Consider the following 17,499-nt stretch of genomic DNA (forward strand, 5'->3'; position numbering starts at 1 on the left):
GCAGGAAGCCGACAGACAGCAGATCAAGAGACAACACACAAAAAAAGCATGCCGATGAGCTGCAAAACATTTGAAACGCACTGTATTGTGTGGACATTTCTCAATGCAGCACCGCTCTTACATATCACACCGTATGAGAACACAGATTTGAACCCACATGGTGAAAAATGATAAAGAGGTGGTGGAAAATGTAGACAGCAACAAGACTTATGATGAAGATGACGAAACAGACCTGTGCTTTAATAAGTGATTGAAGTAGCTGGCAGGTAAATTCAGGACTGTGGAAAGTAAATGAGGCACACTTCCCCCCCTCCCACTCACATCAGGAGCCCTGTCAAGTAGGAACAATCCACCCTCAGACACTTTAACACTGTTAGAAATTATTAGTCACTGATATTCACCCAAAGCTGACAACTATGTGCTCTGAATCTCTATGAAATATCCTGATGAGTTAGTTTGTCCATTTTCACGTGGCACACTGCAGTCGCGCCTCCATTGTTGTGAATGTACAGCTACTATACAACATGTGAAAACATGCCGTTTGCTGGAAGAAATAAAGGGTGGTGATGGCAATGACATAGTTTACATAAATAATCACGATCCGAGTTCAGAGACGGTCACATTTTTGTGCTGACTTTTCTGACAAAAACAGGACAAAACAGGACGGATGGCGACAGTGGTTGCAGTTAAAATGCACTCGCAAGAAAAAGCTCAACTTTATCAGACATCTTGATAAGGCGGCGTACATGCGTTGCGCTGCAGTAAAAGCTGTTGCAGCGCGAACATGAAGCTGTGTGAAACACGACGACAACGTGACAAAAAAAAAACCAACATTTCTCCAGGCGTTTCAACCAAAGCAAATATGGACCATACGTCGTAAGTCTGTGAGGTCTGGAGTGTGCCATTGGACTGATTTGAGACTATGCCTTTTGATTATGATCTATTAATAAATTGATCCGGTGCATAATTGGTTTGATCCTTGAGACTAACATTTCAGCGATTCTTTAAGAAGACATTTAGACAGAGATGACATTGCACCTTTTAAAAAGCAAAAAACACAAAAACAGTTTGCAAATAAAGGAATCTGATTATATACATACATACTACAAAGTGTGCACAGCTTCACATTTCAAGGTGAACCCAACATACAGGATTATATTCTGTCCAGACAACTAGAACCTTCTTTTAATTCCAACGTCTGCTGTGAAAACGCCAACAACAATGTCCATGTTGGAAAATGCGCGGCGCCCACGCGCTGTGAGAGTGGCGGGGAAGCGGCGAGAAAACACTCAGTGTGTTTCACGCAGTTCACTGTCTGGGCTGCCGGGGTCCTCCTGTATAGCGTTACATACCATCCACTGCTTGACGTAGTTAGAATTAGAGTTTTTGTGCTCGTGGAACAAATCGGCGTATGCCTGCTCTCCCGCGTCCGAGTCTGAGACCCCGGGGCTGCCGCACTCCACGAAACCGCTGTCGACGGTGTCCAGGTCCACGCGAGGGTAGCCGTCCTCCGACTGCTCGTTCGAGGCGAACGAGTCGAGCGACAGCCTCTCGGGCTCGTCGAAAAACTGGGCACGCGGCTGGAAGTTTATACCATCTGCCGATAACCCGTCGGCTGCTTGGTTTTCATGCTGCGGTGACATCCCGCAGTTTTTTCTATCCAGCCGAGGTGTCTCTAAATCATACCCGGCATGCCCGCTGTTGTCCCCTTCAAACGACCCAAAGCTCTGTCCGTCTTGGTAACTTCTGAGCGTGCTCACGGAGCTCCGGGACATCACCTCCTCCACCTCAAACTCCTCTCCCGACAGGGTGACGGTGTGGATGGAGAGGAGTCCCACCGAGTGGCCGGTGCCCTGTGAGCCGCCCTCGCCCGGGAAGTGCGGCAGCCCGTTGCCGGGAGGCCACAGCATGTGGAGGGAACGGCCACCTCCTGTCGCCTCGTCGTCCTCCCTGTGGGTCTTCGTCTCCTTGCTCCACTGGAGGACGCGGTCCTGCTTTTCGCTCATCAGCTGAGCGTGCGAGTTGATCCTCGGGTAATCGTACTCGCTGAATAAGGGCCTCACCCACTCCTACAACAGAGCAAAGGGAAGACATTAACTTGGGAGTCCTGGCCTGAATAAATGTTTAAAGGAATACAGCAACATTATGGACCACACGCTTCTTCCCTTTTCATTCCACTCTCATGACTGCATGGTAAATATAAAGCAGCGGCCAACAGCACAAATCGCACGGGTGAACTGCCATTTTCTTTGAACGCTGTTTACTCCTTCTTCTGTTCAGTTCAGGGAGTTAAGAAACAAAAATACGGTTAGTACTAAACCTGGCTATATTTTCATTCCTTTCCTTTTCCATCAGGGTTTAGTTAGAGTTTATTGGGGAGATAGTTTGGGTTATTGTTTGTTATTTTGACCTTGGTTCACCCTGAAGTCAATCATCCCACTTTGTAAATAATTTTGCAAAAAGTTTTTGCGGCAATAAATTGCTTCCAAACCCCTCGACCGCGTGGTAACAACAATATTCAGCAGAATCGAAACAGTTATAATAGCTATCATTGCAAAAATACTTTGCAACAAGTCCCTGAAATGGCAAACTTGATTGACAATGTGGAAATTAATATAAGAGGTGTCAAAGTTAGGCCATTACAGTATTTGTGATTATTATCTATGTCAGAACATTTGTTTCATGAGTATTTATTGGTAAAAAATACAATGATCTCACATACTGTAGACAAATATTGACCTTTTAACCATTGGACAAACGCAGGAAGGAGCTGACATGAATGTTCCCACATTATACTATGTATGACTGTCATTTTCACTTTGATTCGCTCTCAATTTGCTCATGGCTTTACATTAACATCGACAACAGACTGAACTGGAAGACCGACAGCCTGGCTGTGCACAAGAAGGAGGTGAGCAGACTCTACTTCCTGAGGAAGCCGAGATCCTTCGACGTTGTGCAGCAGGATGTTGGAGATGTTTTATCAGCCTGTTGTGGCCAGCGCGCTGCTCCTCACTGTGGTCTGCTGGGGTTAGCAGCGACACCGTCAGACTGAATCAACTGATTAAGAAGGGTGACTCTGTAATAGGCTGCAGACATTTATAGGCTTTTGAAGGTGTGGTGGAGAGGAGGACAATGAACAAACTGCTATCTATCATGGCTAAAACCCTGACCATCCTCTCCACCACACACTGGACAGACAGCAGATCACCTCTGGACTCTGTTTAACACAAGTCCTGGCGCATTTGCACCTCTATGTCACCAGGTTCCTGCGCAAATCTCTGGTAACTGATTGCACATACTGCACTATTTCATATAAATCATTTATTTCTATTTACACTTCATAGTGTTTGCAGTTCGTATATTTTTACATTAGTTTCTTAAGCAGCTTGTTCATGCGACAGAAGAGCACATCTTCTGCAGCCATGCACATTTTGCCGACAGGCAGCAGGGCTGATGCCCAGATAAGCATGAATCAGGTTCTTGACGCAAAGGTCACCACATCCTGAGGTACGAAGATTATCATTATCACTCAGTCGTCTCTGATGCGCAGAGGAAATGCAGGCACCCTGCAGCACTGAGAGAGCTTGGTTCAGTTTGTCACAGCGATTCCTGAAGACACATAAAAATACAACTCATGAGATCTTGTGTAACAAGGATTGTACTAATAACGCACGGCTGTCGCACTCGACTAGTAGCTCTCCAGATTCGCGATGATGTGAAACAGATTTGGAGTGATGTCCTGCGAGTGGTTGCATTTCAAAAGCACGTCATTCATAAACGGACAAATTTAAGTACTACTTAATTCCTGATTGGTGAATTTGAGATTGCAGTATTCACATGCTCAAGTAGAGGAATTTGGATACAAACTATATTCTGTACACTGTGTATTAACAATGAAAACTCTTTCAATAAGGACAATGAAGTGTTTTCCTTGAAAGTATTTAATTTAGGACTGAATCAAATTTCGAGTCCGTCATCCGTATAGGAGAAGAGTTTGATGACGGTGAAAATGCAGACGAGAAAGGCTCAGCAGCGTTGGTAACATCCTTCGTAGCAGATTGTAGATTGTTGTCAACTCTTCAAAGCTCTTTGACTCAAAGTATTTGAGTCATTAAAAAAAACGTATTTGATCCAGAGATCACCGCTGACCCCACAAATGTGTCAAACCTTTGTGTCTTCTAAAATGTCATCACCTTCCTCACAGGAGGAAGTTTGGTGTTCATGCACAAGCCATTAGACTTTTAGTGTGCATAAATTGCTAAATGCACCTCATCTTTTCCTTTGTTTTCATACTTTGCAGTTTTTAAAAATCTTTTTTTGCTTGTTTTTTTTTTTGTTTTTTGCGTCCATGAAACTGTATGTTTTTACGTTTTGAGATCAGCTTACCTTACCCCATTCAGAAACGCCTCAACTGTTTGGAATTTAATCGAATTATAGCAAAAGCCCTTCCATTGATCTAGCCCCGGTTTCCGTTTAGACCTTTACTTTAGCAGAGAGGAGCACTGCAGTGCTCTTTCAATTCCCCTCTCGTTACTTCCCCTGTCACAGCATCGTGTGTTCTCCGAGCTATTTGCCGCAGTAGCACACTCTGCCGGCCAATGTTGGTAACTGCACACAAACCCCTCGGTAACGGTGAAGTTACTGCAAATAATGTCGAAACCCCCCAATTAAACTGTAGACATAACCCGGCCCAAGAGGTGGATGCCCTGAAAATTTTTAACCTTGTTCTATACCCCTGAAGGACCTGAAATAGCTCCAACTGCCATTATTGGACACATTATAGTGCCACGCACATGCTTAGTAATCTCAAAATCCCAAACATGTGTCTAGGCTTTCACTTAATGGCATTCATAAATCTCACCTTTCTGAAGCCCTTTTACAAACATGGACCTTCTCGAAGTGTGTTTTCATTAAATGACGGTAAAACAGTCTGCGTCTGCGTGTCAAAGGACACTTGGACTAGGGGAAATATAAAAAGATGTGATGGAAAAACATCAGAAACATCGGCAGTCAGTTCTCTGTGCCCATGTCGAGTGAAAACGGGCACAGTGACGCATAAAAGATGTGAAACAGAAAAATCCAGGGGTATTTTTTCAAGTGGTGGGGGGGGGGGGGGGGGCTGTCGCATACAAATATCAACCCACAGCATCTCAGACAGATGAAAAGCGACAAAAAAAAAAAAACCCTCTTTAAAGCCCCTGCACACTGAGTCACTCACATCACCAGCGCCCTGCAACGGGAGTGAAGGGAAAGCCCCTCCGAGCCCAATCCAGATGTGCTGAAAGTCCCCTCTCGGGCAACACCTGCTGGGCTATTTTGGGAACTACACACAAAGCTCAAGGGGGCTCGGGTTGATTTTCTCTCTCTCACCTTGAAGTTCCCCCCATAGTCCTGGTAGAGGGGCTCGAAAAACACTTTTGGCCCGGGGATGAACGTGAGCACCCGGAGCTTCTTCAGCCAAAACCTGAATTGGAAACACGGGAGGATTTAAGGAGAGAGAATGGAAACAGAGAATGAAAAAAGCTTTTCGTTTTTTTTTCAGTTGTGGCGGTGACCAAAGGCAGCAGCTTTCTAAATCATCAACCAGTAATTCTGTCAGCACAAAATGACTCTCAGGTCACAGTCACATCTTAAATAATTCTTCTGAACATTGAACCTTTTTACGACGGCACAGAGTGTGGGTCGCAAGAAGAGTAACTGTGGGTGAAGGTCACACAGCAGCTTGCTGTGGAAACCTGGCTCCTATATTCACTTGCATCTCGACCACTTAGAACGTGATTGACGTCAACAATTGCCGACATATTACGTGACGCCATTGTGGCAATTCTGTGTTCAGTGCTATCGCTTCCTGCCATTTCTGATTCGTAAGTCAAAAATGCACACACACACACACACACACACACACACACATACACACACACACACACACACGCCACTTAACTTGGTACCAACTAGCTAAGACCAATGCGGTCTGAAACTACGCTGATATAAAGTTTTTAGGAAGCCAGTCTGACATTATTTACTCTCTTAAATAAAATGATTTTGGAGTAAATAAAAAAACAAAAACATAGTGTTCTAAGAACAGCGGTAAGTTACCAGCAATTATCTGTGTGATTTATATATCCATCTGAAATCCTATGAATTCTGGATGATGGCTTCAGGATGTCGCCTCAGAAAAAAAAACATGTGAGAGTTTTACCATGTAAAATCAATCTATTGCATAAAATCCCATACACCAACCTCAGCCTCCTAAATGACCGCAATGCTGCTATACCAATATTGAGATTCTTTTCACGAAGAGCATTTGAAAGTGGTGCGTTGAGCCGAAGGAGACATCATTATGGCTCAAGCAAGATCAATCTCATGATCTTTGTACTCGTGTGTTCTTCTTGGTGTTGTGTGGCCTCGATAGGCGAGGTGTTCTCAGTTCTCTGACACTACTGATGCTCTCTCTGCATGACTTCCTATGTCTGCTAGCCATTTCAGTGCAATGTGCAAGTTCAGTGTTGCAGTGGTTTCTCTACATGTGGGAGGTGATGCCAGGAAAGCGTCGATCGCAGCAGTGAGAATAAGAGTCGCTAATCGTTTTCCGGAAAACAAAGCGTTGCTGACCGTGAGTCTTGACATGCTTCCACAAGTTATTTTGCATACATATTTGATTCAGATTTGTATGTTTAAAAGGGAAATTTGGCATTAAATCCAATTTATATTGTGTATTTTTATGAAAATGAATAGTAGTAGTACTGGTTAACTAGTAGTAATCACTTTTGAGTTCATTTGTGAATGTTGCGTGGCAAACCCCAACGTGTTTTGGGAAATATGGAAACATGGGGACGTCATTCAACTTCTGAAGGTAACTGCCGAGATTCGGGGCTTAAAAATCCAACACATGACCAAGAAAAACAAAAGTTACCCCAGTGTTTACTGTACTCACGTCTTTTTTAGATAATGCAGCAACAGGAGGCAGAGGGCCAGGGAGATGGGAAGAAGGACAAAACACCAATATCTGTAAATCCCTGTGACGGAGACAGAACATATGAAATGAGTACGGACGGAAAACGAAAAACACATAATAGACAAAGTTCACACTTCCAAATGGACGTGAAACAGTTGAGTGTGTCTCTGCTCCAGGTTGGTATGTCATTTTACCTTCAACCTCTCCTGAAGTCCCTGTCGTTCTCCATTCCACAGAGGCGCCCCACTCGCTCCACGGGCCGCGATAAACATTTTCAGGACACATTTTCGCCTGAACGTCCACAGTGTAGGCGACGTGCGGCTGGAGTTTGTCCTGGTGCAACCGCATGTACGTTGTCTCCATGAGGAGGGAATGAACTGGATCCTGTCAAGGGTCAGAGTTGTCAGCGGAGGAACTTGACGAGAAACTACTGCGACAGCATCTCAAGCTCCGATTTCTTTCTTTCTGTGTGTGTGTGTGTGTGTGTGTGTTTTCGCTGACGTGTTACCTTTGTCAAGTCTTTGCTCTCGCGTATGCGCACCCTGTATAGGAGACAGTCTTTTTGGTGGTGGTTGGCCCAGGTGATGTTGTAGGATCCGTCGCTGTTTGTCACTTGAACATCGAAAGGAGGCTGAGGTTTCACTGTGAAAGGTTCCCGGGGGTGACAATGGAAATATCATAAAATGTAAAAACGCACGACTGACTCTAGACACTATTTTAAGCCTTTGTCTAAATTTGGAGGGTAAAGGGGCGGGAGTTTGCAGCCTACTTATCACTACCAGAACTCTTTCCATACCACAAATAACTCCTGTCCTCCAACACATATCCGAACTTGTTCAACTTCTACTCTGCTTCTGCTGTTTAGCTCCACACACCATCTGCCCGCTTGACTGCCATTGGGTCTCGAACCTTCGGTCGCTCCGTCACTCGCCCCGACATTCACGACGTTGACCCCTCTCTCCTCTCCCCTCTCCTTCAAATACCGTCTTACTTGTTGTTACACGCGTGGCACACTAAACATGAACACGACGAAAATTGATATCTCAATTCATGTCCATCATATAGTTTATCAACTTACCCACATCACTCAGAGCCCAGGTGGATGACCCACTGGCCTGCGTTACTACTTGATCGCCTTGGTGACTGGCTGTCGCAGTGCACATGGTCCCGATGGACGCCACGTCTTCGAGGTACTCCAGATTCATTACGCACCAGGATTGAGGCAGTTGGACTTCACAGCTGCCATTAACTTCTTCATCTCCGTTGCTACAACAGAAAAACTGAATTGTTACGATCGGCAATGGCCCGTGTCCGAAGCTAGGAAGCAGGAAACATCTGACATTTTGCTTGAGAAATAACTCAAATGATTAATCAAGTAACAAGAGGGATTTTAGTTGAGTTAAAGCTTTAATTTGGGAGCAGTGTCGCCATTGGTTTTGTCCACCAGGGAGCAGGAAGTTTATTTTTTTAACTGTAAAATATCTAGGCTGGTGCACATATTGATCCTTTAGCCAAATTTAAGCCGTCCTTCAAAATACAAGTTAGCTTATTCTGAATACATTCTGGTTGTCAACTCTCTGCAAGGGCACTGTGGAGGTCCAACCTCTGTTCAGCACCGTGCAGTGTTTCTGAAGTAAAATAAGCCATTTTGAAACAACTCCATTTTTACAAGTTGCCCACAAGGCGACAGCTGACAACACTGAATCTGTCAAAAATAAAACTGATACCCCAATATTACAGACAGCTCAAAAATAACCCAGTAACTATGTGTAGGCTCATTAAGAAGGGAAAAGTATATATCTCCCATGCAACCTTCTGAATTAAAGGTACTATAATAAAGCCACACACTGTGTGGTATCAACATTAACGTAAAGCAAGTATTCGACGCTTAAGACAACTTGTACCTGCAACTGACTTGAAGTAGGACAGGATATGTTGGCACAGTACCGGAACAGGAGCAATTCAGTGAGACAATGTAGTCCGTCGAGCAGGTGACATTGCACAAAGACGTGACTGCAGCAGAAATTGAATGAGCGGTCAGTCGACAGTATCATTTACTAAAATAAGTATTCATGCACTATTTAACTGTTCAAGATCTCATGAAGTGAAGAGGCTCGTCTTTTCGTGGTGAAACTTGGCCAAGAGACCAAAAAACGCACAACAGTGTACAAGAGTGAATTACTGAGCTCATCTGAAATGGAGTAAACTAGGAATTCAAATCAACACACGCCGATTAGAGGAATCCACTTACCACAATGTATCAACAAAGTGAGGTCCCACAGAAACAATAAGCACGCAGGTTTAAGAGCCATGGGGATTACCCAATGTTATCAGTCGCTGGTTAGACGCAGGGAAACACAGCAGCTGAAAGTACATATAGAAATATTCATTATAGGATTGTTCGAGGGAAAAAAGAGAGAGACAGTGGAACGCTCAAAGCAAACAAATCAGCTTTTGCCTTATCAAATGGACAAAGGTTGAATAAATTAGCATTAGCATCCACATCAATAATCAGACACGTTCATTAAAGAGAATAAACATTTACTAGTCAGAATTACAAGGTAATAAAATGTTTCAAAAAGAACTATTTCAAATAAAAAAAATGTTTTTATTTAAAGAAGCAATAATCTCACCTTGTATTATTTATTGAAATGAAAAATCCTGCCTCTTAATCGGTCACCCGGCTGCCTGAGTCACTCACGCACTGATGTCTGTGTGCGAACGTTTAGTGGAATAAGATTCAGCCTGTGTCAGAGCGAAGGCGTCATTGTCAGCGGCGTGACTCAGGATGTGGTTTCAGACCCTCTGTGACTGTGTGGTGCCTTTCCACCGCATCCACATTGCTGCTATGAATATGCAACAGTTAACCAGAGGAGGGAAAGAAAAAAAGAAAAAAAGTCAACAGGAAACTGAAAGTAAAGTCTCTAAGACAATTTGGTTGTCATGTGTGTGTGATCTAACTTTAACAAATAAAAAATAGATAAGATATATAGAGAAATATGAAGATATACTGAGGAACTCTAAATGATTAACAACTTCTTCCCCAAATAGCTATTGCTCTTCTATCTGTCTTGCTAAATGTTAATTATATGAATTTATGATTATGAATTAATTTATAGTTATAACAAAGCTCCTTATTGCCCATATCATTTTTTAACATTTACTCAAAACAATGTGTTCAATGTGTTTCAGTTCTGAGATTACTCTAAATACTGATACCACGGGGGTTTTAATGCGACCTTTCAAACGACCCTTATCACACGTGTGTAAGCGATAACCGTTTCTCGGGGGTTTTCAGAGGGTTCCAGCAAAGTGCTAGAAGCGAAATGAGTCGAGCCCTTCAGAGCTCACTTTGAATTATCAAATGAACTTGAAACGTTATCAACCCGGAGCAATTTGAGATAGATGTACACGTTCCCCACCAGGAGCAGAACCATATGAGTCCAAATCTTTGTGCCAGATAAACTATATTACAGCACAGCGGTGCTTTTTTTCTTCTTCAGTCATACAATGGGTGGGCCATTGTGAGATTCAAATCACTGTGTAGGTGTGTAGATGCGTCTTGTTTAATGTCAGTGGACTGGTATTCGTCACAAACGTACACAGTGCATTGCACATGTAGCACTTTGTACCCGGTTAGTGATACATAACATAAGCACCAGCTGAACGGTGCACATTCAGTGGCCACTGCAATCTAGTACAGCTGCTCAAAATCCACCTTTACAAAGATAATAATATCCATTTTTGAATGACACTGTAATAGTGAGGTTGTAGTTTGCAGAGATAGTTAAAGGGGATATTGACAACTTATTGGTTTAAACTTGTCCTTATGATGTTGATTGCACTGTGTGATGGCGATAAAAAGCTCTTATATTGGTCCACTTGCTTTCACCGTGTTATTCTCTCAGCCATGGAAAAGTGATCGTCCGCAAACTGATTGCCATCCTTTTGGGCAGGTGATCCACTGTGTTTTACGGGGTTGTAGGGTCCATTTAAAGGTATTTCAACAGGTGAAAATCTCCATGGGTTAGAATATAAGACAGAGGAGGTTAATAGGATAATTGTTATAATTTCTTCATTTTATAACGACCACATATAATCATGTGAGTTACAGTGAACTAATAATAGACATTCAAACGCATACAAACCGTGGCAATGTTGGTGCCCAAGGCGAGATCTTTGATTGATTTTTTTTCTCCAGGTAACGTTTCAAAATGTGGCGAAAAACCACACCCACTTTATGTTTGCGGATCTGTGTCGCTGGAGCTGCACGAATGTCACCTTTGCCGAGAGCCGAGGGAGGTTGAGAGGTTGCTATTTCAACAGTGTCAATGATGTTTCTGAGCAAACAGAGAACCCTCTCATCACGCGCAAGGGAAGTAGGTTCAGACCGACACAACAGGTCAACAGCCTTTCTGTAAATACTGGAGGTCACACTGTAAATGATTCCACCTCCTCGAAAGATATTACAGCTTTTTTTTCGTACACAGCTCCAAAAGCACTTTCACTTCACTTTTGGATTAATGCTGCGCAGCTAATTGCCCCATTGGGTATAAATAAAGTTCAACTATTCTAGTCACTCTTCCTTCCCGATTAGTGAGATCTGCAGTTCTGGCTCTCTCAGTCAGCATGTCTATTTTCACGGTCGTGTTCAAAACTGTTTTCAGTTCAGTTTCTGGACTGACTGCGGGACGTTTGCATCCAGAATTTGCTGATGTTCATTGGAATCCTTTCTTCCCACTGTCAAAGTGTCCTGTGATAGAGGGAACTGAGAAAAGTAGAATATTTCAATCCCATGCTAAACATTTGATGACATTACACAACATAAAACATTAACATTAGCGTTAACAATGGGAGAAGCTCATATTGGATGTCCGTTTGCTACAGGGAATGTACCACATCTACTTCTTTTTACTTAAAAAATCACCCAAAACATCTAATTTGCCTAAACTTTTCAAACACGGCGACATATTAAATTGAATAAATATTTTAAATGATAGTTTTAGTAGGGTTAAAAACCAGGGTACCCAAGAGATTTACTAGTTGGACTTTAAATTTGAAAAAGTTAATGTTGAATGACTGACACAAACACACACACACACACACACAGACACACGCACACACACGCACACACACACACACACACACAGACACACACACACACACACACACACACACACACACCTAATTTTAGTAACGGTAAGAGATGCTCAATATATCCAAGAGGTGCTCACGGGGGAAACTTCTGTTTTCTATTTCAGTTTCCACATCGTGGACTGACTCTCATCTTAATTAGATTCGAAGTACGATTGAAATAAAATTTCAGTTTTTGGCTAAATGTTTTTGCCTTTACCCAGAAACAAATCAGAAGTGAAAGTAACAGCAAGCCCTCCCTGGCCTCAACTGTGGCGGTATCACAACGTTTCAAGTCTTACTGTAAAACAACAGTCAGCTGCACATATGACCAATTAAAACACAGTTTGCAAGTGGGCGTCTTCCACAGTGACAGTGTATAGAGGAAAATATTGAATCTGTGCGAACAGTGTTTTCTTGCTGAGCAGCATTGGAGATATCACAACACAAAGAAGACAATTGGTACCAAAAAAGAGAAAACTTTGTATGATAACCCCTTGACTTGAGTAACTGCTCAAAACACGTATTAACTTCAGATTCATTTTTAATTGCTCAGGAAAACAGCTCTGGATTTTGGAAATCTTTGAAGGTGACAAATCAATTTTTTTAAATTAACTCCTCAGATGTATTTAATTCCATTCAAAGGGTTTTTTTTGCCATTAAACTTTCAAAGATATTTATCTTGTGACACTTATGAGGACTAACCCTCAGTTTGGTAACCGGTGGACTTTATACTCATATTTAAACTGTCTATTTTTGATTTATGATAAACTTATCTCACCATTTCAGCTTTGGAAGATGATTTGAACAGACTTTGAATCTCTAAGAAAGTTTAACAGTAAAAGCTAGATAGTGTTGAACTTGTTTTGTCTAATTTAAGATGGTGTGAGCAGATTCTGCTATATAAATATTTTATTCATGCACTTCTATTAAGTATTTAATGTATTGATCAATGCTGCTTTCCTGTAAGTTTCATATGGATGTGATACATTTTTTTTACATTGATGTTGAATTTGTAGTTCTGGAATTTCAACACACAATGAAGTATATCTGACAGAATGCAAACAGCTTATTACAATATGGTGCAATCTCAATTTTTTAAATTCAGTTACAAGATTGAAAGACTTACAGTTTAAGGCTACGGTCACAAGGGAAGCAGGAATCTCCTGACTGAAGCGATTGTTGCTCATACTCAAAGCAGATCGAGGAACTGATCCCACATTGAGGATGTAACTTTGCACACTGGTTGAAACAAATCAACCCCTTCTTGTAGCAGCCTGTTCAGAGTCGACCGGGCGAATCAAGAAACAATACGTTAACACAGTCAATTTACAAAATATAAATAAATAAAAGCCTGCGCAGGAACAGTACATGTAATAAATATCCCCCAAAATCTTTACATTTGTAGGCACTGGATGCAACATGGGTCAACAGAAAGTGTGATTTGTGAATTTTCCAGGGATAGAGGGACAAAATGAGATGTCCTGGGCAAATGGTGAAAATACATATCACACAAACACAATGTCTTGGGTTAGTTATTGTCCGTATCCCTCTCTTTAACAGTTCAATAAAGACAACAATTTTAGAAAAGAAAAAAGAAAGACAACAGTATCTCTGGCATATACAGTACTCTTTATGTCCACATTATTCATGTGACATGCTTGACTTCTCCCCCTGAAACTAATACATCCTAAATCACCATTCAGACGATTGTTTTCACTTGATATGATTCTACAACCTTTCAAAGCAGTTGATCTTCATTGGGATTTTGTAAGTGATTATTGTTTCTGTGGGACCTCACTTTGTTGACTGATTATGGTAATCAATCAGAAAATGATTGCATGTTGTTCTTCTTATTTATTTATGGCAATACAAATTCACCAAAAGTCTGAAGCTTAAATTTTCTCAAACCTTCCGATTAAAATAATATTTTTGAACCAATGCATCCTTATATTTCATCCAGGTTCAAATAGTAATAAACTGTATATGATACAAATCATCTTTATTAATTATCATCTTAAAGCAGACGTTCTGTGAGAGTTTGAGGGTGTCAAGTGAGGAGCAGAGAATAGATCACTCCACTAGGGGGCAGTATAGACAGGTTTTTTTTCTTAAAAAGCAAAATCCTTTGTTGTATTTGATTTGCCTGTGTGTGTGTGTGTGTGTGTGTGTTTAGAGTTTCTAGTTTATTTTGATTTTCAATGTTCTTGTTGTCTGTGTGTATTTGCATTGTGTATCTATCACTCTGTCCCAAGTGAGAATGTTTTTGCATGTGTCACCAAGCAAAATCCCTGTAGCGTTGCTATACTTTGCACATAACGTGAGCTGTGGCATTGTGGACAAAAATGTCCTTTTCAACAGAAAACTGCAAAATTACTTCCCCCAGCATTCTTATCAAATACATTGTAACAAAATGGAGAGAATGTCCAAACTACAATTTCTGCAACTTTGAATTTTAATGTTTGTTTGTTTCACTTGCCTGTTTTCCATTTAATGGTGGGCTCATCATGTATTCACTTAAGCTCAAACTTCACCTTGAATCTGAATCATGATAAACAGGACAGGTGCAGTCGCACTTTTGCAACAGTCTGTCCTCTGACAACCTTAATTATAAGATTTTACATGCGAATGAAAACATAGATGAACGAGCAGGAACAATTAATACCGTCAAAGGAACTATAGAGTTTTTATTGGTGTGAACATGAGCAAATGATGATCATGAAATAACAAATACCGAAGCACTGCATTAATCCAGCAGAGATATCAACCGTCATCACTACATGACACCAACTGGTTAGCAAGAACAAAAGACAACGTACGTAATAAATAGTGAACAAACAGTTACACCATGTATTGTTTGTGACCTTTTGCAAGTTTTTGTGGGCATTCTTGGGGGCATGAGTGTGGGGGAGTGTGTGTGTGGTGCGTTGGAGGGCGGGTGTGTGGGCTTTGCTCTTTTTTTTAAGCGAGGTGACTGAAACAGCTCTCCTCAGGTTCAGGAGGAGTTTTATCCCTCTCGAGGGCCGCAGGCTCTCGTCGAGTTGTTCTGTGAAGTGACCCGCACACTGAAGCAAAGTGGTGGAGGTGTCTTCACCGTGAGGATGGCGAGGGCGGTGGTGTGGTTACATGTTCAGTGGTGGTAGTGGTGATGGTGAGGGGGGGGGTGGGTGGGGGGGGGGGGGGGGGGGGGGGGGTGGCTCTGGGTTTGTGTGTGTGTGTGTGTGTTGGGGGAAGGTATTTGGACTGTATTGGTAGGTATGCAGTTTAGCAGCTGTGCGTGTGCTTGTCCATGTCTGAGTGAATAAGGGGAGAAAATGGGGGGGAGGGTTTAGGTTCAGAAGTGTTGAAGCATGAAATCCTCTTCTCTCTCTCTCTCTCTCTCTCTCTCTCCCCCCTCTGTTGCCCGGCCAGACGCAAAGCAACAGCAATTTGTGCGATTTCACAGCTCACCGGATCCCTAAAACTCTGACAGCCTTGCGCTGAGGTGGGGGGGTAATGAGGGAGGGGAGGGAGTGTTGGAAAGAATGAGGAGGAGCCCAGAGATGGAGGGACGGTGCAGCAGAGGCGACGAATGTAGAAGTGACAGAGGGAATTGAAGATGGACAGAGATGCGGAGCTGATGGCTGATAAGATGGGGATGGGGTTTCAAAACAATACAGGTGTCATCGACATCTGGGCATTCGACTTCTTGCCCTCCTTTTGCAACAGACAAGATACAGAGTTAAAATGAAAAGCGACGGAGGGGTGATTCATACCCTGCGCACTTTGTATATAGGCTATACAGTAAATGCCAGCCTCTATTTGTTTCATCATGATACAAAACATTTTTACACAACATAAAAGATCTCTAACTTGTTAACTTGTGTTTTGTGCTGTGGCTTCACTGTAGAGCTGTGTGCAGCGCTCTTTACCCCGCTCTCTCTCTCTCACACACACATACACACACACACACACACACACACACACACACACACACACACACACACACACACTGTCTTGTCATAGTCAGACTGACCTTTGGCAGCACCGGCCACGTCGGTGACCCGTTAAAACATCCGCCAGCTATGCCAGAGTGCAGTGTGACAACGAAACACAGTTTTCTCTCATTTCTCTAGGGTAAGTGGTCATGGTATTAACATAATAATACTGGAAATACCTGATATAGAAAAAAAGGTGCTTTTAAGGGGAATCTTAATTTGACCTTTTGTGGTCTTCGCTGCTGCCTTATCCAAGGTTTTTTATGACTCAAACTACAAATAAACTACTGGCAAATTATGCAAAACCCTATATCAGAAATTCCGTACAGATTTAATTTATTATCATGCAACATACCATAAAACTTTGCTTGCTCACATGTTTTTGTTTAATAATTCATCAGTCTTGTTGCTTAACCAAAAAGGCCAGAAAATAAATGTTTGGTGAGTCAGAGTTCACATGTCCTTTGATAGTAAGAGATAAGATAAGATAAGATATACCTTTATTCATCCTACAATGGGGAAATTTGGTCGTGCAGCATTAAGCAATTATTAAGCTTCTTGCACCATTTAATTGCAGTGCAGAGGACAGCATCAATGCAAAAAGTGTGCCCCTTCTATTGCAAGGTAGTAAAACAACTTACTTTTGAATTTCTAATAACTATCCAAACTCTTTCTCTGATAATTAAGCCATACTTGGCATGCATAGATATCACACAAAGCAATATTTTTACTTGTTCAGAATATTTGAAGAATCAGCAAAGATGGAGCTAGTGTTGCCATGGTATCTTAGTATGCACCGATACTTTCTGAGAAATTTCAGCCCACCAAAGAAGCCATTGATACAGAAAATAATTATCCAAACACCTAATCTTACATTGGACTTTTCTGTGAGGGTCTTTACTGATTGAAAGTAATCTTGGATTGTGGCCCTTATTGTGATTTAATCCATCCATTGTCCATCCTGCCCCTCTTAGCTTTAAATGAAGCTCCAATTGGGTGGCCATTATTTTGATCAAGACATGACTTACAGCCCTAAAAAGGGGTCGTGACCTTAAAGGACCACCGCAGACCTCAGAAAACCTCTCTGCAATCTCCATATAAAGTGTGTATTTCCTATGCTGGCTGAGATTTGTCATTGTCTTTGCCGGTGCTTCTTGACCTTGGCTCCCTATTTGAAAATGCACTGCAACCATGGGGCAGTGGAGTATGGGGAGTGACGGACTGATTTCCATGCTCATTCAGAAATCTGACCATGCCAACTGTCAAAGGACAGCCGACACCGGGACAGGCCCCCCTCAGGACTAGAAGGCCGACGTAGGGGCCAAGAAAGAGAAAGAAAGATGTACTGCAGAGGGAGATGAGATACCAGAGATACCAATTCAAAGAGCCTGCAAGTGCTCTTGTGATAAGAGATATCACCTGAGTGCTTTG

General features: G+C 42.2%; 1 protein-coding gene across 4 annotated transcripts; it reads right to left on the reverse strand.

Annotated features, from left to right (window-relative positions):
* Window positions 1-213: 213 nt before the first annotated feature.
* il21r.1 (interleukin 21 receptor, tandem duplicate 1) lies at window positions 214-13,344 on the reverse strand. 4 transcript variants are annotated; one of them, XM_035608706.2, is made up of 11 exons: window positions 13,221-13,337; window positions 11,107-11,726; window positions 9,592-9,801; window positions 9,210-9,322; window positions 8,863-8,971; window positions 8,037-8,224; window positions 7,467-7,600; window positions 7,153-7,342; window positions 6,938-7,019; window positions 5,374-5,467; window positions 214-2,069 (listed from the first exon to the last, which is right to left on the reverse strand). In XM_035608706.2, exons 4-11 carry the CDS (start codon window positions 9,268-9,270, stop codon window positions 1,290-1,292), a joined length of 1,638 nt encoding a protein of 545 aa, XP_035464599.2. In that variant the 5' UTR covers window positions 9,271-9,322; window positions 9,592-9,801; window positions 11,107-11,726; window positions 13,221-13,337; the 3' UTR covers window positions 214-1,289. The 4 variants fall into 4 exon arrangements, with proteins under 4 accessions (XP_035464599.2, XP_035464597.2, XP_035464596.2 ...); XM_035608704.2 differs by having other exon boundaries at window positions 9,592-9,804; XM_035608703.2 differs by lacking the exon at window positions 11,107-11,726 and having other exon boundaries at window positions 9,592-9,804; window positions 13,221-13,344.
* Between the last annotated feature and the right edge of the window lie 4,155 nt (window positions 13,345-17,499).

This window comes from Scophthalmus maximus, chromosome 20, assembly GCF_022379125.1.
Source record: "Scophthalmus maximus strain ysfricsl-2021 chromosome 20, ASM2237912v1, whole genome shotgun sequence".
Lineage (NCBI taxonomy): Eukaryota > Metazoa > Chordata > Actinopteri > Pleuronectiformes > Scophthalmidae > Scophthalmus > Scophthalmus maximus.

Excerpts from the sequence above, each read along its gene's own strand:
- il21r.1 (XM_035608703.2), bottom strand. The coding sequence starts at position 9,270 with ATGGCTCTTAAACCTGCGTGCTTATTGTTTCTGTGGGACCTCACTTTG. Across the intron at positions 8,225-8,862 it reads CTACTTCAAGTCAGTTGCAG|CAACGGAGATGAAGAAGTTA; the intron begins GTACAAGTTGTC and ends TTTCTGTTGTAG. Across the intron at positions 2,070-5,373 it reads ACTATGGGGGGAACTTCAAG|GAGTGGGTGAGGCCCTTATT; the intron begins GTGAGAGAGAGA and ends GCTCTGTTGTAG.